Source organism: Parus major, chromosome 12 (genome assembly GCF_001522545.3).
Source record: "Parus major isolate Abel chromosome 12, Parus_major1.1, whole genome shotgun sequence".
NCBI classification, from domain to species: Eukaryota; Metazoa; Chordata; class Aves; order Passeriformes; family Paridae; genus Parus; species Parus major.
The window spans coordinates 4609505-4630783 of NC_031781.1; the positions used below are offsets into that span (position 1 = coordinate 4609505).

The 21279-nt window shown below is 47.9% G+C and overlaps 1 protein-coding gene across 2 annotated transcripts in view; it reads left to right on the top strand.

The window, feature by feature from the left end:
• Window positions 1-21279, top strand: part of CACNA2D2 (calcium voltage-gated channel auxiliary subunit alpha2delta 2) — a 209672-nt gene that overhangs the window by 73282 nt on the left and 115111 nt on the right. For both annotated transcript variants that reach the window (XM_015641326.2, XM_019008136.1), the window contains exon 3: window positions 9967-10083. In XM_015641326.2, the coding sequence (XP_015496812.1) occupies window positions 9967-10083 (117 nt within the window). The remainder of the gene's footprint in view (window positions 1-9966; window positions 10084-21279) is intronic.

Consider the following 21279-nt stretch of genomic DNA (forward strand, 5'->3'; position numbering starts at 1 on the left):
CAATAAAAGGAAGCCTGCAAAATATGTCTGGGAGCCTTAGTGTTAGAGGCTGCACAGCACAGTCTTTTTCCACAGCCCTTCCTACAAAAGCAACAGCATTTCTGGCAAGGAAGATAAAGCTGTTTTGGGAAAGAGGTCTGGTTATTTATTTAAAGTCAAGTCTTTGAGGATCTGGGAGCCTTGCATCACTCAGTGCAGAGCAGAGAGCTGTGTGTGCTTTGGGTACGCTGGCAGGGGATGGGGAGCAGCCTTTGCCCACCTGCAGCAGCCTTGCCCCAGGCACTGCAAGAGAGCCTGGTGAAGTGCTTCTCATTTCCCTCAGGGCAGTGGTGGCCCTTCTCTCATCCTCCTCACTGCCAGGGAAATGGACTCTGGTGAGATCCCATTTTTGGGTCTCTATGAGCTTTTGTAATTCCAGTGTCCTAACCATTTAGCCTTGGGAGAAAAACAGCAGAAACAAAGAAAACAGAGTTTAAAACTGTCCAGCAGCTGTGCAAAAGGCAAAACTGCAACCACATGGGGTCCAGGAGGGATCTGAGGAGCAGAGACATTTCTTGCTTTATCTTTCCCTAATGATTTTCATTCTCTTGGAGATGCTGGGGAAAACCCAACATGATCCATTATGTGGAGACCCCAATTCCAACAGAAATCACAGAATGGGTTGGTTTGGAAGGGCCCTTAAATACCATCTCATACCAACCCCCTGCCATGGGCAGGGACCCCTTCTGCTAGATCAGGCTGCTCAGGACTCCATCCAGTCTGGCCTTGAGCACTCCAGAGATGGGGCAGCCTGTGCCAGGGCCTCACCACATTCTGTGTAAAGAATTTCTTCACAATATCCACCCTGAAATCTAACAAAATAGCACATCTTTATCTGGGACAGCAGCCCTCCAAGGATGTACCCAGGGTATTTGAGGTGCAATTTTAATGCCATTGATCTGAAGTTGGTGTGTTTTGTGTAGACGTAACTTAATCAAACTGGTTAATTCTTCAACAAATCCTGAAAGAAAGTAGTTGAGGCTTTTAAAAATACCCTTTTCCTTACTAAAGCTTTTCTTATGTCCCACATAAGAGCAGCCAGACTCCAGGATCAGGTTGGGTTTTTTTTGTTTCTGTTTTACTGTACAAGCTTGTATTTTTAGAGATCATGTGATGTCTGACTGCATTTGGGCATTTTTTCTGAGAAGCCGTAGCTGTTCTCTCTCTCTTGTACATTAGCACAGCAGGCTCTGGGGGGCTTGTGCCATGACCTGGCAGCAAGGCCCACACCATCCAAGTGGCTGTAAATGTGCAGAGGAGGGCCTGGGCAGAGTTCCCATCCTGGTTGAGACCTTCTGTCTTCAACTATGCAGGAATTTATTTTTGCAGTGCTTTATCTGAAAGGAGAAGACCAAGTTTGAAGTTGTGTGATATTGAATTTCCTTGCAGAAGATTCTCACTCTCTGCAAACACCCTGGTGGGTCTGTTGCTCTGAGAGCTCCCCATACAAGGGTTTGGGATGAAGGCTGAAAGCTGCTTTCCAGGCCAGGAGAGGTTTTTTATAATCCAGGCTAAATGTGCATAGCCCTTTATCCCTGACTAGTTGCTAAATTATGTACAGCAAGCCCAGGTCTGCTTTGGGGCTGGCAGGGCTGAAGTCTCAGCTGTAGAGGCTGGTGATCCCATGCTGAGGAAGCAGAAGTCCAGCCAGCTGCCACTGAGGATGGGAGGTGTGGGTGCTGGGACAGGATGGGGAGCACTGGAGCAGGTCCACCCCTCCATCCCTAGTGGTGTGAGCTGCTTTTCCCTCTTCTCCCTTGTTCTCTGTGGTACTGCTGCATTTTAGCAGGCTCTTTAGTGAACTAGAGAGACCTCAGTTCTATGGTTTGTTTGCTTCAATTATAGCTGACCATCCCTGAGGAGCAACTAAACTTCACATTTCCCTGTCCTGCTTCTGCGGGAGAGCTGTGAAGAGCTGCTCAGAGGGTGCTTGCTTTTTATGAGGTAGGTGGAAGGATGGAGCACAGCAGGGAAATGGCAGTGAGGAGAGGGGGAGCTGGGGTTGGTAAATGTCAAGCTGTTTGCCTCCTGCGCGCGCTGGAGCACGTCCGCAGGCTGCTGGAGCAGCGGCTGCGCCGAGGACAAGCCAGGGCTGGTGACGAGGGCCAGCTTGGGCTGAGCCACTGCCCACACTGCTCCCAACGGGGCACCTGGGCCCAGGGCTGTGCTCACAGAGCTGTGCCCTCAGGGCTGGCGGCATCCATGGCACCAGCTCTGGGAGTTGGTGTGGGATAGGTTTGCAAAGCCCTCTCTGAGCTGTGGCACCAGCGCTCACCTGCTTCCCTTTGCTTGTTCCCCTCATGACTCTTCAACAGGGAAAAGCAGGACCTAGCATCTTCCTGGCTGGTAACTGAAGGCCTCTCCTGTGCCAATGCCCATCCCCTGGCCCCTGCAGTGCTGTGTGACCCGCTCTGCACGAGGAGGTGCAGCACAGCCCGTCCTGCTGGGCTGTCAGCGAGGCCACCGTCACTCCTGTCACTGCCTGCTTGATTGTCCCTGACGCTGCGCCGAGCCTGACATCCTCCTAATGTAATATAGACACCACGATGATTACCATCATTGCAAGGACTATAAGCAGCAGACAATGAAATTTAACAACAGTAGGTGCAGCAGTGATGAGGGGTGAGATGGAAATCGTGCTGTCTCTGTTCTCTGCCTATGGCCCTCAGCAGTCTCCATCTTCCAGCAGGACCTCTGGGGCCTGGCACTCCTTCTCCTCCCTGTTACCCAGCCACAGGGTTTGTGCTTGGCCTTGTTGCATTAAAGCAGATGGGACTCAGTTTTTTTCATGTAGAAAAGCTCACTCTTTATTCACATAACTTATTTTACACAGTTTAGTAGTTATCTTGCTGTTCAGTTCGTCGGTTAGTAACTGGTATTCTGCCTGTCTATCAAATCTCCTGATTTTTGGATTGTTTACATATCTTCCTCACTGACTCTCATGGGACAGATCTATTGTTTATGTAGGTGCAAACTTACTTTTCTTACCAGAATAGGTTGTGTTAAGTGACTTTTCATTCCTTTGACTCTTTCTTCTGGAAACTTACAGGCTAGCTGGTAATTCATCAGAGCAAGGCCTGATTTTATAAGGCCTTTCTTTTATAATATCTCTACCTGTATGTAACATGGCCTCAACCATCTCATGGTGCTCTTGTTGGTCATTTATATTACTGGACAATTCTCCTCAAGGCTCCTGCTTCATGGGGGGCCACTGGGTCTGCTCGGTGTACTCAAGGCAGAAGCAAGTCTGCCCAAGGGTTCTCCTCTTTCCTCTTCACTCATACTCTGAGCTGTGGGGAAATGGTAGGACCCTGCAGTAGGTGTGATCACCCTTAAAATGGGCCAGACTGATGCTTGTCCAAGGGACACCAACAGATCCTGAAGCTCCAGGAGAAGCTCCAGAACAGCATCTGAGCAAGCAGTGCCTCTCAGGGCAGGTATCCTGCTGCAGTATTGGCTGTACCGATGAATTCCCTTTGCAGGCACCGTATCTGGGTCACTGTACAACACTGATCCCCAGGTCTGGCTGCAGGAGATTGAAGTATAACCCTGAACAGAGACTTCCCTGCCTCCCATAATAATGCTGGCTGGGAAAACCCTTTTGTTTTCCTACTTGCTGGCCTTTGTGGGGCATGACATGGCACAGCCCCATTTCTGGGGCATGAGGGTTAAATTATCTTAGGTATGGGTGGCTATTGTGCCTGCAGAGATGTGATTTGGTCTTTGGCCTCCCTCACATGGAGCACCCCAACTTTGAGTGGAATGCTCTGGGAGCAGGAAGGCAGCCGTGTTGCTGCACGTAGTACTTTGCTCTTTTGCAAACATGCCAGCTTTGCACTGTGATTAAACGCTGCTGTTTGGACTGCAGCTGTCCAAACCTGGTGTATTGGATTCATACAGCGGTGGAGAAAAAAATTAATTTCTGGAAAACGACTATTACCCAGATCAGATGCCTTTCTAGCAGGAGCTGGAGCGCCACAGCCTCTCCCTGCTTGGCCCTGAGCAAACCCCAGGTGGGGTTTGGGCTGTGGGCACAGCTCTATCCTGACCCAGTGGGGCTGAGAGCTTCTGGGGTTACCAGCTGCTCCATTGGGGCTCAGCATCTTGGTTGCTGTTGTTCTTGAGGAAGGCGATGGGGGAGTCTTGGTGTGGAGGTGATGCTGTGCAAGGCCAGTGCAGTGCTGCCCTCTGATTTTGGGGAAGGGCTGCTTCTTGGCAGATGTGACGTGGAGCTGGGGATAGAGGGAATGAGAAGGGAGGGGTTTGCTTTGGGCTGCAAATGTACACCACCATCTCTGTCCTCCCATCAGTGTCCTCCCTTGTGTCCTGGATGAGTTGGTAGGGGTGATGCTTAAAGTTTTAGCTTTCATATTTTTCAGATTCTGTGCTGCTTAGATGTGTAGTTTTGAGCTTCATATTAAGTGTCAGTGAGCTTTCTTCACAGGGTAGGTAAACAAAACAATTGCTTTTCTAGCTTGATACCAAGGACAATCATTACAAGTTCCAGGCCCAAAAGCAAGTCCACCTTGTTAGGGTGAACTGAAGAGAGAAAACAAGAAGGATGGGACTTCATAATCTAAAGCTGTAATTGGACAATTAACCCAAATATGCAGATGAACCAAAACTTATAAAAATGTGAGACCTCATGATCAGTCATCCATTTTGTGACCATTTTTGGTCCATCTTGGATGTAGTCCTGGCCAGGCTCTTGTAGTGCCCAAGGTGTATCCTTTCAGGCCTTTCAATAAATACCTACTTTATTCTTAATTCTGTCTAGCCTCTGTTCTAGGTCAGCCTTCTCAAGGCATCAGGGGAGTCCCATGCCTGTAGGAGACAAGGAAGGCTGAGGAAACAATTTTTACTTTCTAGTGGTGCTTTACAGGGCACTCTCCTGAGATTTGTTCTTTTCCTTCATATTTCATCATTGGATACCTTGACCCATGGGAAGGTGTTGGGCCCTCTCATGGCAGCTCATCAGATGGTGATTTCTGCACTAACGGGAGTATTTCTGCACCCGTTCCTTTCCCAGGCTGCCAAATTTCGTGGTGCTGGGTGTGCTCACAGGGAACTGGGGAGAGGAAAATGCTTTCTCTGAATTCTGACAGTTCTCTGAATATACAGGCACAGAGGGAATTAAAGGCAGAGATGAGCATCATTTATTGTGCATTAGGAGCAAGGCAAACAAGTGAATTTAGAGAATGGGTGTTTCAAGGCAGTATCAGATCTGCCTCCTTGGCTGTACAGGTGCTGCTGGGAACATGTGCTGACATGGTTGTGTTACTGGCTTTGCTCTTAAGTGAGGCCACTTAGCACTTCTGGGCTGGTTTAAATCATTTTTGTGGCTGTTTGTAATTGCACTGTGTTTAGGAATATTTAGGATTAAACTTTTCATGTTGCTGTCTTGAACAGTTTTTCTTCCCCTCACCTGCCACTGTTTTGATTTTTTCCTTTGCTTTATTTTTTTTGTTTCAGCTCAGTACTTTCTATTGTTTGGCTGCTGTTAATATTCCCTCCCACTCCACCCTGCTCTTGCCACTTATTAGTTCACTCTCAGCATCCACTGCTGGACTCCTTTCCACTGCCAGGATTGGATCTTCTGCTACTGCATCCAGCTTTAGCCTCTCCCAGGCTTTTGAGATCGCAGGTCAAAATGTGGTCTCAATCCTCATTCTCTGGGTACATCAGCCTCCTCCTCTGTGCTGCCTGAGGGCTGTTCCCTCTGTAGGTAATTCAGGGGCTCTGCAAAGCCCTTCTCCTGCCCAGTGAGCAGGACTAATACAGGGTTGTTACTTCTTGTTTCAACATGGCTGGAGCAGTGCCGCATTTGGCTTTGCTCATGTGCCTGCATTGCCACCCACCTGCCCTGCCTGGCAGGGAGGCTGTGCGGGGATGGGGCCTGTTGCTCAAGGGATTGCCAAGTAGAACCAGGTTTGCCAAGATCACAAAACCTGCACCCCTTCTCCCCAAGGGTGTTGGCACAGCTGTGGGTGTGAGGGTACGAACATGGAGTTGGAAGCAGCAGTTCCCAGCCTCCGAAGTCACTGGCGTTACTAATTTCAAAAACAGGTCCCAGAGCTGGATCACAGGAGAATTTCAATGAGAATGGCTTTCTAATCTGGACAAAGCTAAAGGTTTTTGCCATCACTGAGGAATGTTCAGGATATCTTTGGCCAGAAAATCCTCCCTTTGACTGAGCTCAAGGAAAAACTCAATATGGGAAATGTCACCTTAGATAAGTAAAACCTGGCCACGTTCTGAACGACCCAAAGCAAAATGCTACAGTGGAGACTGTGAAGTTCTCTGAATTGCCTGGAGCCCCCGCCATTCATTCCCCTGCCTGTCTGGGACGTTCTCATGCACGTATGGTCACTGTTAATTTGTCTTGGATTGTTCTAATTAACGCCAGTGAACTGTTCAGCCACAAAGACTGCAGAGCTCTGCTGCTGCAGAGAGGGCTGGAGGAACAGCTCCTGGGTTCTTTTTCTGTTCTTTCCTCCCTTGTGGACAGGCACTGTTTCTGCCCATAACCAATAGGAGACAATTTTCTGTTTCATAATAGGAAAATACTAATGTCAGGACTCCCTCTGTACCCAAAGCTTTCTCCTTGAAGATTGCTCCTCTTTGCTTTCCTAATTGCTGCTGCTCAGCTGGAGGTATCCTGCATCTTCCAAGCACATGACTGTTGTGCTGTTACTTACCAAGGGGAGAAAAAAAGAGTGTGAGAGAATATTGCTTTGTGTCTGGCTTTCCTTGCTTTAACCCTTTCTGTGCCAATGTGGGGTGTTCTTATCTAGTGCAGGATGTTGTGCTGTTGGCAATACAAGCTTTTTGTTCTGAAGCTCGGGGTGTGATGGAGCTCTGATGTGAAGAATATCTAGAAATCGTATCCTGAGCCGCATCAAAAGCAGGTCAAGGGTGGCGAGTGATTCTCGCCCTCTACTCTGCTCTGGTGGGACCTCACCTGGAATACTGCATCCAGCTCTGAGGCCCTCAACATAAGAAGCAGGTGAAGGAGGTCCAGAGGAGGGCCATGCAGATCACCAGAGGGCTGGAGCACCTCTGCTATGAAGACAGGCTGAGAGAGCTGGGTGTGTTCAGCCTGGAGAATGGAAAGCTCTGGGTACACCTTAGAGCCCCTTCCACTGCATAAAGGGACTCCAAGAAAGCTGGAGAAGAACTTTGGGCAAGGCCATGGTGTGACAAGAAGGAATGACTTCACACTGAAAGAGGGGAGTTTGAGATTGGATATTAGGAAGAAATGAATTACTGTGAGGGTGGTGAGGCCCTGGCACAGCTTGCCCAGAGAAGCTGTAGCTGCTCCATCCTGAAAATTTTCAAGGACAGGTTGGACAAGGCTTGGAGAAACCTGGGATAGTGGAAGGGGTCTCTGCCCATGGCAGGGGCGTGGAATGAGATGGTATTTAAGGTCCTTTCCAACCCATCCATTCTATGAAATAATTTCTTCTGGAGTCTGGGGATGCCTCTTAAATCTCTTCTCTTACACTTTGGAGTCCCTGTGATCAGAGAGTGATCACTTGTAATAACAAAGGAGTTGTCAAATTAATGTGAAGTATGGGTGGTTTGGGTTGGAAGGGACAGGTGTGGGGCATACAAGAGCAGAGCCTTGGGGAGGGCACTGGAGCCACACTCCATGTGTCTCTTAGGAACTGAGGAATCAGATGAGGATCACAGATCACAGTCTGGCTCTTTGCTCTTGGCTCATGGGCCATGTTCTTGCAAGTCAGGAACCACAAAAATTCACAGAAATTCTGTTTTCTCCAGAAACCTCAGAAACTATCAGATCTGAGCCTTTTGTGAGCTGCCCCACTGACAGAGGTGGGATGGGTTACTGTCCTGGCAGCCAGGGCAGGCAACCTGAATCCCTTGGGGCTTTCTTTGGGGGGAAAAAAGCAGTTGCTGAAGTAGAGCTAGAATGGAGTAATGGTATATATTGGACATAAGGCTGCTGGAAGAGACTGCTGTTAGGAATTTCCTAGTGCCATGGAAGAAAGGAGGAGCTTGGGCAGGCAGGCCCCAGTGAGAGATGCCAAAAGCAAAGTGGAAGCCTGGAGATGAACCCAGGAGGTCTGGAGCTGTGCACAGCTGAAGGAGCAGATTTGTGCTTAGTCTCTCAGTGTACTCCTGTGGCTTCAGCCTCAGAAACTGCTTCATTTAACCATGAAAGGGAAAGAGAGGCTGCAACTGGGGGATGTCTCTGCTCTGGTTCTTGAATTCATGGTCAGCTACCTTCAGCAAGTGGAGTTGATGGCTACTCTAACTCATTATAAGGTGTGGAGAAAGAAGAGAGGGCAGTAAGTACTTTCCCAGCATTTTAGAGGGTCTCATTATGTCCCTGAGCTTTGTGATGTGTCACTGTCCAGATCCTGGGCACCTCCCTGCCTTTTTACCTTTACTTTTGCTGGCTCCACCAAGAGAAAGAGCTGTGATGTTATGAGCCTGGTGGGTGTCTCTGGCTGAGCCTCTCCTTAGTCCTGGGTGGAATGGAGGAGGTTCTGGGTATGTGTTTGTCACATGGAAGCTTTTGTTTAATGTTTGTGTTTGGGTGCTGCTCTGAGACCCAGGGCAGATGTGTCACAAGAAATTGCTTCTGCAACCCCTGGTCCTCATGGCCAGGTGTGCAACAAACCACCACTTACAGGCAGAGTCTTTCATTTGTAATGAAGCTCCAGCAAAGAGAGGGTTTTGTCCCATGGGAAGCATGATTCAGCTCCTAAGGATCATGCAAGCTTGGGTAGGTGCCAGACATGCTTAGCATGGAATTTGCAGTTAAGCGTGGAGTCTGCTACCTCCTTGGGGAGGTCCAGCTCTCCTTGGAGGGTTCTCTGTTCCCATATGTCTCCATGTCTGGAGCTGACGGTACTTGCAAGTAGCCTGAGGATAAAGAGAGAAGCAGAATCCTGTTTGCTTTGTGGTTTTCTTCATGTAGCTTACTTAAGAAAAGATAAGGCATGAGGAATGGTTTTTTGCTAATCTCAGATGATGGCAATAAACTCTTCCCTTTGACCCCGTGTTGGCTGCATCTGGGTCTGCAGACAGGTGGAGTTAACAAGTCACAAAATCATCTGAGGAGGTGACTGAGGAGTTTGTGGTTGTGAAGTCTTCTGGTGGGACTGATCCCTTCTTGAGGCAGTGATGATGCCAACAGTACTTCCCTTGGGTCTGGGGTTGTTCCCTGCAGTTGTATGATGTGCCTGCAGGCCATTGCTGCTGCTTTGGGTGCATTCAAATTCAGATAATTGATTGCCCTTCAGAATAATCCTGTATCAATTTGTGCCTCTACCCACCACAGCCTGGCCAAGTTCTGGATTGGTTGTAGAAATTCTGATTTCTTGAGGCTGCCAAATTACTATGCCTTGGTTGGAGATGTGGGTTTTATCCTGCTTCATTTGGTCCCCTTGTTCCCGTTCCTGGTACCCAGGGCTGCCCTGCTGTCCCAGTGCTGCCAGGCCCTGCACACAGCAAACCCTGCAGGCAGTGCTGGGGGCAGGCAGGGAGTTGGGCTTGCACTTGCCAGGTTCAGCGGGTGGCTTTGGGGAGGTGGTCAGTGGGCTTTGGGGATGCCTTTGGGTGAGGGAGGGCACAGCAGCAAGTGTGGTGGCTCTGCCTGTGCCATAGGAGCGGCTCAGCAGAGACAGGGATGGGCAGCTCAGCTTTTGAGTGAGAGGGTGGGATGCTCATTGCCTGCAAGCATAAAAGCAGGCAGCTGTAGAGCCAGTGGTGTGGGCAGCAGGTGGCTGAATTTCTGTCTTTTCTGATTGCAAAGCCTTTTTTCTCTTGCTCCCCTCATTTCCAAAGCTTATATTACCTAATCCACATTGCTAGATCCTCTGTTAGAGGATCAGCTTTTCTGTAGGAAGACTGCTGTACTCCTCACTAATATTGACTGTCTTTTGCTTCCCCTCTTAGATCTACGACGACAATAAAAACCTGTTTGAAGTCAAGGAGAATGTGCCCAGGAAATTGGTGGAGAAGGTTGCAGGGGACATTGAGAGTCTCTTGGCCAAGAAAGTCCGTGCTTTAAAGGTAAGGAGATGGGCCTGTGTGCTGATCCTTTGATGGAGATGTTCAGTTTAAACAAGAAGGTTGATGCTGGCACAACAGTATGATCTCAGCTTCAGAGTGATTTCTATGATGGTGTGGCCTTTTCTGGCAACTGCATCCTGCAGTTGGACAGATTCATATGGAGCATGTGAGGCAAGGATGTGTCATGTGGGGATGTACTCTAGGTATCTTCTTGATTTTTATCTCCTCCCACCGTCATGCAAATACCTGAAGGTGCTGCCACAAGAATACAAGTGACAGCAAAAGCCTGGCAGCAATTTGATCCAGTCATTTAACTGGAGGTGCACTGGAAGCAGAGGTACTGCAGTGTCCCTGCTGTCGCTCATGGAAGTGTTTTGGAGCCCTTCCTGTTTAGGAGATGATGCACTTGAAGGGTTTGTGCCAGTGCCTGGGAGCTGAGCCCTGTGACTGACTGCCTGTGTGGGCTGCCCTCATGGGTATCTGCATACATTTCTCATCTATTGTCCTGTTCTGTAACACTCCTTTTAAAAGGAACTCATTTTATCTGTAGTGGAGGAAGGTGACCTGATCCATGGTGCCTGCTCAGCAAAACCCAGTGGTGGCTATAACGAGGTGGCAGCAGGGCTGTGCTCTGCTTCTTGGTCTGAGACAAGTAATTGCCTTCCTGGAGAAGTGGACAACCTTCTCCACTGCAGAGGAGTATGGATACTAGCCCTCCAGGAGTGAGGTGTCCTCTCTAAAGCACAATTTTAGCAGTGGCATGCCATTGTTCAGTGGGCATCTGGCAGTGTGGCCAGCTGGATGCAGATTTTAGCTTGATTCACTGAAAGGGTGTCTGCAGGGCGATAGAGAAAGGGAAGGCTTGGAGCAGGTAACACAGCTGATGTGTCCACAGAGACACTGCAGCCAAAAAGACCTGGTCACCCTTCAACCTGGTAGACAGGAATGGGAGCACAAGGAAATGTGCTGTGGTGAGAGAAGGGATATTGCAGTAACTGAAGTGTAATTAGGGCAGTGGAAGTTTGGAAGTGACCTGTCTGCAGCAGGTAAGAAGTAGCTTGGAGAAGCTGTGCAACAGGAATCACAGGACACCCATGTGGGCCAGGGGAGTCTCAAGATTCAAGATAGGATCTCAGTCAAGGGTGGTCAAAGTCTGGTCTGAGTGTCCAGATGCTGTGAGGTTGTCCACAGTGCCTGACAAAGATGGTAACTGTAGGGACTTGGGTGAAGAAGATTCTTGTTGACCCAATTTCTTACTCTAGGATAAAGAATAATCCTACTTGGGACTCACACCAAGTGTTTTAGCTCGAATGGAAGGAGCTGAAGTGGGACTAAATAGGTGTCAGCACTGCATTTGGGATCATGGAAGGCAAAATCAGGGAGACCAATTTTCTTCTTAATATGAACTTGAAGTCTTGCTCATGTAGTTTTTGTGAATACTTCAGCTTATATCACATGAAATGTTCCAGAGATGTGCAGCACCTATAGATGCTGGAGGAAGACACAGGTGACAGAAGGTTGTTGCAAACTTGATACGCACCTGGACAACTCATGGCTCCCGTGGGATGCACAGGGTAATAACCCTGAGTTACACAGCGTGACTGTGCTGAGTGGTTCCACTGTGACATTTGAATTTCAGCTCATCAGTCACACTGTTTTTCCTTGCCCTTTGCTCTGAGTCACACAGACTTATACAGAGTTTGTGCATCTTTTGGTGCTAGATCAAGGGTTGAACTGTGCCCACGGTACAAATAACCTTGTTTGTCTTCCAACTGTCTTTCTTTTTTTTGGGTTTTTGAGCAGGACTCTCTGGTGTGCTGTGAAGGGCTCACCTGTCACAGGGGTGATTCTGGCAGTGCTGGTTAGGTAACAGCATGTGGTGCTGTCTTTATAGTGGAAACAATGAACCCTTGACCTAAATTAGTCTTTCAAGAGGACTCCTTCAGAGTGCACTCTTGGATGGACCAGACTTTTACATCTAGTTTCCATGTAAATTCTTGACATTTTGGATTGGTGGTACTAACAACAAAATCTGGAAATGGGGAAATTGATGGGGAAAGAGAAATTGAATCTTCTAAATTTCTTCCACATTTTGCTGAGCTTCTTTGAAACAGTGGGGCTCCCGTAGCTTCTTCCATTCTCCTGCCTGTTTTCATCTGTCTCAACTCTCCCTTTAGTTGAATCATCTCTCCTGGAGTCATTTCCTCCTCTTCTCTCATGACTCACAAGAGCGATTATGACTTCTTGAAACATATTTTTCAGTATCTGAGTCAGGTAGGACTCCATGTATTGGCAAGGGCAGGTGAGGAGGGAGAAGTGGAGTCCCTCTTTGATGTACGGACTGCCCTGTCACTCGTGCTCACTCTCCTGAGAAGACATACCTGCCTCCTTTGCTGCAGGAGAGAGAAGGGATGCTGCCTGGGCCTCAGTGGGGCTTTGTAGGAAGGTGCTCACCAGCCTTAGGGCACAGACCATGGGTGCACAGTTCAGAGCACTGTTCTGATTAGGTGGTGGTTCAGTCCAGTCATCAAAGAACCTGTTCTCCTCTAAGTGAAAATATTAATGTGTCTCTATTAAACTATATGCAGAACATTTATTAATACAGTTTCTTACCTTGAGTGTTGCGTTTCTAAGGGGCAGAAGTCAAGCACAAGGAAACTGAACCCATCTGGCCCTGACAGCCACTGTGCAGCACTGTGGCATGGATCTGGCACTAACAGGACACTCTGATTTCCCACATGCATTTTGGAAGTGTGCTGGAGCCAGGGGGGTGTGGCAGAGAGGGTGATTCCTTCCTAAAAGAAGGCACCTACAAGGGGCTGGTTATTTGGGTGCTATCTCTCCCTTTTTGTTCCAGAGCATCATATCAGATGACAATCTCATCATGGGACAAAAAAAGTCCTAGGAAGATGTTTTTGCAATCCCCATCTAGCACTGGAGTATCTACAGTGGGACTTCTACCCCATGTCCCACACAATGGCTTTTGTTTGCCATGGATTTGCACCAGCACTAATTGCCTTTTCCAGTGTTCTTTGTCCATGATGATTTCATTGCTTCAAGCCTGGCCTCCAAGTCACCTTTGGGCTCTGTAGTTCCAGCTGCTTTTTATTCACAAGCTTTAACAGGAGGGGAGGTAAAAAAGATGGTATTCAATACCAAAAATGCATCTAATTTCCTTTGAACTGGAAGCAAAAGGCTAAGGTGGAGTGACTCCTTAAGGAGATGACATTACATTTACCCAGTGTATTGCTCTGTGGGGGAAGTTCCAGAGCAACAGGTGAGGTGTAAGGAAGCTGTAGGTGGTTTCCTGGCTGGGTGGGAGTTTAATGGGCTGCTCTTGTCCACACTCATGAGCTTGTCCTTGTTAGGGCTAAAAAAGTCACCTTTTGTAAGACGTGGAAAGGAGTGAGGTTGTACGTTACCTAATGACTACGAATTCCCCTTGGGTTTTTCTTGTGCTGGGAATCACAGCTGGGTGGCTCATGGCTTTACATCATCTGAGACTAGAATTCATCAGGTTGGTTTTTTTTGACAAGTAGATTCTTTGTCACTTTTTCAACTTTATTTCCTATCTCCTCTTCAGTTTTTCAGTGTGTTCAGACCCCTCTTTGCCTTTGTATATGCCCAGACAGATACGTACAGGCTGTGGCTTCTTTGGGAGCTTCTTTGGGAGCCCAGATGTTGGAGTTTGCTGTTGGTGGAGCACTGAGTGAGCCAGGGAAAAGCCATCACAGGAAGGTGTGCATGGTGTGGGTCCAGATTCCCAAACCCAAGGGGCACTTTTTCTTTCTTTTTGAATACTACATCAAGTACACAAGCAATGCCTCCAGGTCTATTCTTTCCTGAAGCTCTGCAGACTGGGGGAGAAGGAAGTTGTGATTTGATGGAGGAGGAGGCTGAGAGGTGGAAATTTTAGATCCTAGGATATGTTTTAAGATTGTTTCTCCTTTTTATATAGTTCTTGTGAAGGCTGCTTTTGGATGCTGACTGCTTCATTCTTCACATATATAACCACAGACAATTTGCTTTGCCTCCTGAGAGCGACACATCCCGCAGTTTACTGAGTAGGTTATGCCCTGAAATGAACTATTCCTACACTGTGACCAGCCTAAAGATTGCTGTCTATGCTGGTGGCCTTCCCCTATCTCCAAAAAGAGACCTGCTGATCCACAAAACATGGTCTGGGTGTCTGCAGGCTCTCACATTGCCCCAGTGGTGACATGGTTGGGCTGGTATTTTCTCCACAGAGCTGATTTAGTTTTGCAGGTTGTACATCACAATCTTTTGAGTTAAGGTGAAGTTTGTTGCGTTTCCTGTGGAGCTCAGCCGTGTGCAGTATCGAATATGATTTGTTGAGCAGAAGTGCAGCAAAGTGGGATTTTGTGTGTCAGAATTTATAGTGTATCTATATGTATGTACATCTGTGTGTATCTTATGTAGATGTATGTGTGTGCAACAGGTTTGGTGCCCCTTGCATGGCTCTGGTGAGGAGAGCACTAACAACACTTACCAGGAGTGGGAGGAAGGTTTGTGGGTTTTTTTTAAATTGTGTTTTTGTAAAATTAAATAGCATCGTTTTGTTGCTATGTATTTAGCTTCAGTGTGGAATGAGCATCTGGGGGAAAGCAGGGGTTTGGCAGAAGGGCTCAGCAGTAGGAGGTTTCAAGGTTCCTGTTCCTTCAGCTAAGGTGTAGGAGGTCACAATATATTTCACTCAGATTTTACTGCAACCTGAGTAGTAAAATCTACCCTTGGCATTGGACATTTTCTTTTGGCAGAAAAAAGAATACAAAGGATAAGACTAGGGATTTCCTTTATTTTGAAAGCATCCTGCAGGGAAGTCTGGCTGGGTTTCCTGTGGCTACAAAGCCTGGGGGAAAGTGGCTGTAGGTGTTGGCTGTAGGTTTCCCATCTTTCTTTACTTTGGATCCTAAGGAAAAGAGGTTGGAAGAGCTGGGATTTGGCACACAGAAAAGGTGGTTGGTCTGGAGATGCTTAGGGTTTTGTACTGCCTTAACCTTATTTTGCTGTTTTGTCTCCTGTTTCATCCCCTCACCCTCAAGTTTTCCCACTTATAGGCATTTTTTCCTGCGTGTTTCTTCTGAAACAGTACTTAGTACTTAGCCATGCTTTAGGATCCTGTGATGAAGGGTGAGGTGAGAGTTTGGTGTGTTACCACCAAGTACTGACCAAATCAGCTTCTCAGGGTGAAGCTGGTCAGGAGGCCCATTGCAGGAGGGAGGAGCTCAGGCCAGTTGTGCTTTCAGTCCTGGTTGAAGACTCAGTGCATTACTGCTCAACTGGGACTAGTTCCAAGCTCCATTTGATCCTGGCACAAGCATATATCAAGAGTGCAGAGGGGATTTAATTGGACATGTTTATCCCTTTAACAATTCTGATAGCCCTGAGATTTCCCTTGCAGGTTTGTGGTGAATGGAGTCTTTATCATGTTTCTCATCCCTAATGGAGACAATAAAAAGTGCCACCTGTCTGACAAGCTGCAAAAATTGGCATACAGAAAAGCATTTCTCAGCCCAGTTCAGAGCATCTCCCCACTCTCCTCTCTCAGCAGCAAAAGCACTGACCTCTGGCATGGCATGGGCTGGTAGAATATCATCAGGAAATCTTCCCTCCTTCACTGCTGGGGTTGTTGCTGTCCTCTGGTCTTGCTGGCAGGCAGTAAAAGGGGTCAGCATTCAGCAGGAGCAGCCCTGGGGTTGTACTGGATTTCTCCTTTGTTTCTGGCAGAGCAAGGTCCTGTTGCCATCTCCCTGCACCACAGAGCTGTCTGAAGGGTGTTGAACCAGGTGCTCATCAGCCAAGTCATTGAAGTGTTTAACTGGAGAGGTTCCAGGCCAGGAGAGGAGGACCCTCCTGAGCTGCAGAGCACGGGGGGTTCACACTGGCTGGTAGCATGTGGTGCCAAACCCTCGTGGGTTTCCCTCCTGGAGCGTGGTACAGCCCTGGCTTTGGCCTGAGGGGGACTTCGGGCATGTCAGAAGGCCACCAGTGGTCACGCTGTGGCCTGCTGGGTCTCAGCTAAGGGACACATTACCTGTCTTGCCTAGACAGCAAAATGGGGTAGGAGAGAGGGAACAAACATAGCTCAGGTGAGCTCTGACACAGTCTGTGGTTTGGTGAGGTGTGGGGCTTCGTTGCCTCATGCACTCCTGCACCATTCCGCCTGCATTGCCACAGACAGGAGCTCTTGACTTGAAGTAAGGAGCACAACCACCAACCTTGCACGTGCTGAAGTCCAAACCATTTAAAGGCAGGACCTCTGTGCTTTCTTATTTCATAGTGACAAATCCAGCCCTCTTCCCACTTCTTCGGTAATTGCTGGTTTTTATTTTTAATTCTGTTTTTAATTCACTCGTAATCAAATCCTAGCTGACAGTCCCCATGTGTTTGTTTGTTTGTTTATTTATTTATTCATGTGTGTGTGTGTGTGTGTGTGTGTGTGTGTGTGTGTGTCTTCTCCTGCCTCACAATTGTTCTGGTGCTGGACCTGCTCCAGTAATCCAATTTGAATCCAATCTCCCAGGTCTGGAATTCTAATTTACGGATTGCAGAGGGGAGTTAAACAATGCCCACACACCAGAATGGGGGTTGATTGTCTAATCTAATCAGGGACAATCAGATGTTTGTAACAAGTCTATCAAACCTGTATTGGGCCAGTTTGCTGAGCGATGTAACCAGCTTTCTTAATAGCGCTAACACAATTTAGGGCTTCCTGCACTTTCATGCAGATTACATTGAACGTTTCCCTTTCTTCTCCCATGAATGTTTGGCAGCAGCTCAGCCCGATGGGCTTTACAACTTGGTGAGCTGCTGGGTGCCTTCTGGGGCAGGAGATGCTTGCCAGGACCCAGGGGGCTGCTGCCTCCCCCCGCACACTGAGGTCCTGGGATGATCCTGGTTTGTGGCACATGTACAAGAAATGGACTCAGTGCCACCAGTGCATCTGGAGGCACAGATGGGGGAGTGGAAACGATGGTCCAGTCCTGATAGGGTGTTCAGTAAGTCTCCACAGTAGATCCCCAGCCCCGTGCATGGTTGTTGGTAAAAAACAGATGAAGAAACCTTTGTCCTCTCTTGCCCTTGGCAGACTGAGGCTGTTGTTTTGGTACTTGCTGTCAGAAGTCTGGACAGTTGATGTTTAAAGAAAGCACCTGTCTGGTTTTTGGGGAGTTTTTTATACCCTTTCAGGGCATGAAGCAAAAGAGGAGGCAAAACCAGATCTATGAACAAGATGATGTCTCTTAGTATAGCTCTCCAACCCAGAGTGGAGCTTCCTTACTTACCCTGCGCAAATAAATAATTGCCTGACTTTGCCCTTCCTGAAGACTGAAATATCCATCTGGTCCCTTACCCTGTCAAGAGGTGAGCTGGTTCTCATGCTCCAGGTCTGTACCACTTAGCTCTGCACTCACTGCCTTTGCCAGGGGATGTATTTTAGGCTGATGGTTTCCTCCGTGCCCCAGGCAGGCATGCCGCAGGGAGGGATCGCTCGCTCAGGCTCGCTCAGGCTGCCGGGCTCGGCTCACAGCCTAAAGCTGCCAGCTCTAGCTCTCAGCCTGAGCAGAGCCTGCCCTCCAGCCCTCTGAGCTGTGCCAGGCCGGGTGGCACACACAGGCAGCAGGAATAGGAACTCCCCCACTGGGAACGAACCTTTCTCGGAGGGTTTAATGGAACCCAGACACCTCTGAGACCAAGTGAGGAGAAGGATGAAATAGTCCTTAAAGGGTGTTTACTTCCCTTCCTCAAACTGTGTTACGGATTAGACAGCAGTTTGCATGTTGTTTTTCAGTTTTTGCTGGTTTTTTCCAGCACAGGAGCAGGGCTCCCAGCAGAGTGGAGGCGACTAAAGCCATTGCTGTGGGATTTGCAGCTGTTATAGTGCTTGGCTGTCTTGAAACTCGGATCCTTCAGCTTGCTTCTTACCCTCTCAACATCCTGAGGCCTGGCAGGGCTGTGCTTTCAGACCAGGCATTTGGGGGTGGCTGAAAGGGTTAAAGCAGATGGGTATGACTTACTGGTCTATCTGTGTAGATAGATATAGATATAGATATAAACTGGTGCGTGATGCAGAGGAGGAGGAGGTCTCTGAGGGAATTAGTGCTAGGGAAGGGAATTATCATTTAATTCTTTATAGAACAACCTTTAAACATGATTGGGAAGATATGCTTGCAATGATAGCAAAATAAAAGAAACCATGTCACTGAAAAAGGGATTTATTTGAATTTTCTTGGTTAATTTTGGCATGAGAAAATGCATTTCCATGGCAGTTTGGTACCTAGAGTTGCTTCTGCACCCTGTCCTGTGACTTTGCAATCTGTGCATGGTGGGAGAGGGTGAGAGGGGGATCTTTATTTCCCCAGGGTTGCCTGTAGGTTTCCATGGAGTGTGTGCTTCTGCACTTACAGATGTGCCCTCAGTCCCTAAGGGTTCAGCCCCTGTCCTCCATGATGCTGTACATCCTTAGAGAGCTCTCTGAAGCCCAAGATCTTGGGCAGAAAAACCTCCAACCAATTTACTCTTGTTTAATATTTTTTCCCTTGAATATTTCAGATGCATCATTTGGGGTGGAAGACTCATATTGAATGGGAGCAATTGACCTGGGACAGTGAATCATTTTGAGTTTATTTCAGGTGGAATGAGGGTTATTTTTTTAAGGGTTTCATCCTCAGGCTGAACTAAAAATCAGTTATTTGTAGAGCCGTGTTTACAGGCAGGTAGTGAAGTTAAAGACTAATGAATGAGGGGGTGGAGGCTTGGTCCTGCAGGTTAATGGACTTGCATGAAGCTTTTTTGTCTCAAAAGCTCTCTTCAAATCCCGTATTTTTTTCCTTTTTTATTTTTCCAAAGAAGGTAGATTTAGCAAGTTTCATTTTTGTAGCCTGCAAACCCCAGATCAGCTTCGGCAGAGTTTATCTCAATAGGTCTCTGCACAGGAGTGACTTGAGCAGCAGGGCTGGCTGCAGGTGAGGAGCAGGAGGCAGCCCCCAAGGTGCTTTACATGATGAGTATTTAGCTTGGCCCTGGGGTGATGCCCACCAGGACCCTGCTTTCTGTCCCACATGGATTTGCTTTGCATCCACTGTAGCTTTCATGGAGTCAGTCTGAAATCCACCAGCATCCCGCCCTACCCCACTGAAAGGAGCTATTATATATTCCCAGAGCAGCTGATGTCCATTAAATGTTTGAGTGACACTACAACAATGTGTAAAATATCAGTGATAAGGATCTAGCAAATCTTAATAAAAAAAAAGACGACAAGAATGTAAATTGCACATACAATTGTGATAAAGAGTCAGAGATAACATTAAAGAGATTGTATCAATTTAATGCAAGTTTCGTGCCAAAGCCTGTCATCTGCTCTTTGAAGAGGAGTTCTTGGGAGCCTTGATATTCCAGCAGACAGTGCTGAAATCATCGCAGTGCTCTGGAGCGGCCGTCCCTGCAGCCAGCGAGCTGCGTGGAAGCTGTCTGCTTGCTGAGGATTAATGGAAACCTTTCCTGCCTCTACAATAAAAATAATGTTCCTTGGAAAAAATAAAGTGCCCTTCTGCCAGTTGGCCTTTGGGTCCCTCAAAATGCAATTAAAAAGCGGCTTAATACAGCCTTGCAATGAGAAATCTGTCAGCTTTCAGAGGCACGGTCTGAAGTGAAAGCAACATGAAAAGGTTGGGAGCAAAAATATTTAACCGTGCACCTGCCTGCCTGCCTGGTGGTGCTTGTGGAGCCACAGCTGAACTGGGACGTGAGGGGCTGGAACTGGGGTAACTGGGGCAGCTGAAGCAGCTTCACAGACAGAGCTGGGCTGTAGCAGTGCTGCTGAGGGATGGGAGCTCCTCTATAACCCAGCCTTGTGTGTGTCTGCTTGCCTGTCCCTGCTGGTCACCTGTTTCCTGGGCTGGCGCTGCTGCTGGATGTCCTTGGTTTCTCTCTCTCCTCTGCTGTTTAGGGTGTGCTACGTCCTTGAAGATGGGCAGGTGACAGCAGTAAAGGCTATTGGAAGTACCCTACAGGTTTGATGGAAGGGGTAACTCCAACTATCTGTGCAGGAATGCCAGCTGTAGGTCAGTATTTTGCCTGCCAAAATGTCTTCCCAATATTTTAGCTGTAATAATGGGAAGTTAATTTTAAATGGTGGCTGGCTTTTGGGTTTGTTTTTTTTCTGCAGGCATGATAATTTAAAAAAAAAAAATACTTTAAGCTGGTAATCCCATAGCAAGTGGGAGATTATAAGGGTTGGGAGTGAAATATGAATGCAGGGCTCCAGTGACTGCCTGCTTTTGGTACTGCAAAATGAACTTCTGTCTTTGGCTGTCCCTAGTTTGCCGCTTGTGTGCCACTACCTGTGGAAGGGTGAGCTGAAATCCCAGCCCAGCTGTACACGAAGAGCTGCTGGAGCAACAACTTGATGGGAGTAGTTCTGGGAGCAGTGTTTCAGCTGGATGCCAGTAGATGGCACAGCTTTTATATCAGCTAATTATTTAGGGAGCCGACGCCGGTCCGGGCTGTTCCTGTTGCTGATCTTAACCGTGCCTCACTCTCCACTCACACAGATGAAGATGTCTCTGCTGCTCTGCCTGTAATTGAGGAAGTTGGATAAGATATGGAAGGTGTTGAGTTTGTCAGCATTGTGGAGCAGTGGGAAACCGTGATGGGGAGGAGGAGATAAGAATCGTGTGCTTGGGTGAGTGTGGAAGCAGAAAAGCAGAATTCTAGGCAGTGGTAGTGTGGCTTCCCAAGTGCATTCCAGCAAATGCTGTATTCCCCTACTGTAAATGTGACTGCTCCAGCTTTATACATAGGGAAACTGAGGCCTGGAGTGATCATTCTTTGTCTTTGATACACCTGGGAATAAAAGCTGTGCTGGCTAATTAAGTTCTGGAACTTTTAGCTACAAGGTGTCCTTCATGTGTGATTACGACAGTAACATCTCCCTGGAGCTCCAAGCTCCTTGTCTCAGCTCTGCTCGTGTTTGGTGCTATTGTTCCCTGGCCACTTCAGGCTTTGAATGTGAATTTTTTTAGCAGTTTAGCAATTTTCTGCACCCTCTTGAAAGAGTAAGGGTTGAATGCATCCTAAATCTCCCCGTGTGATGTTGTCCAGCTGTTTTGCACCTCCCTAAACCAAAGCAGCTCTCTGGCCTGTTCAGGGATGAGCGTGTGGCTCTTGCTGGAGAGG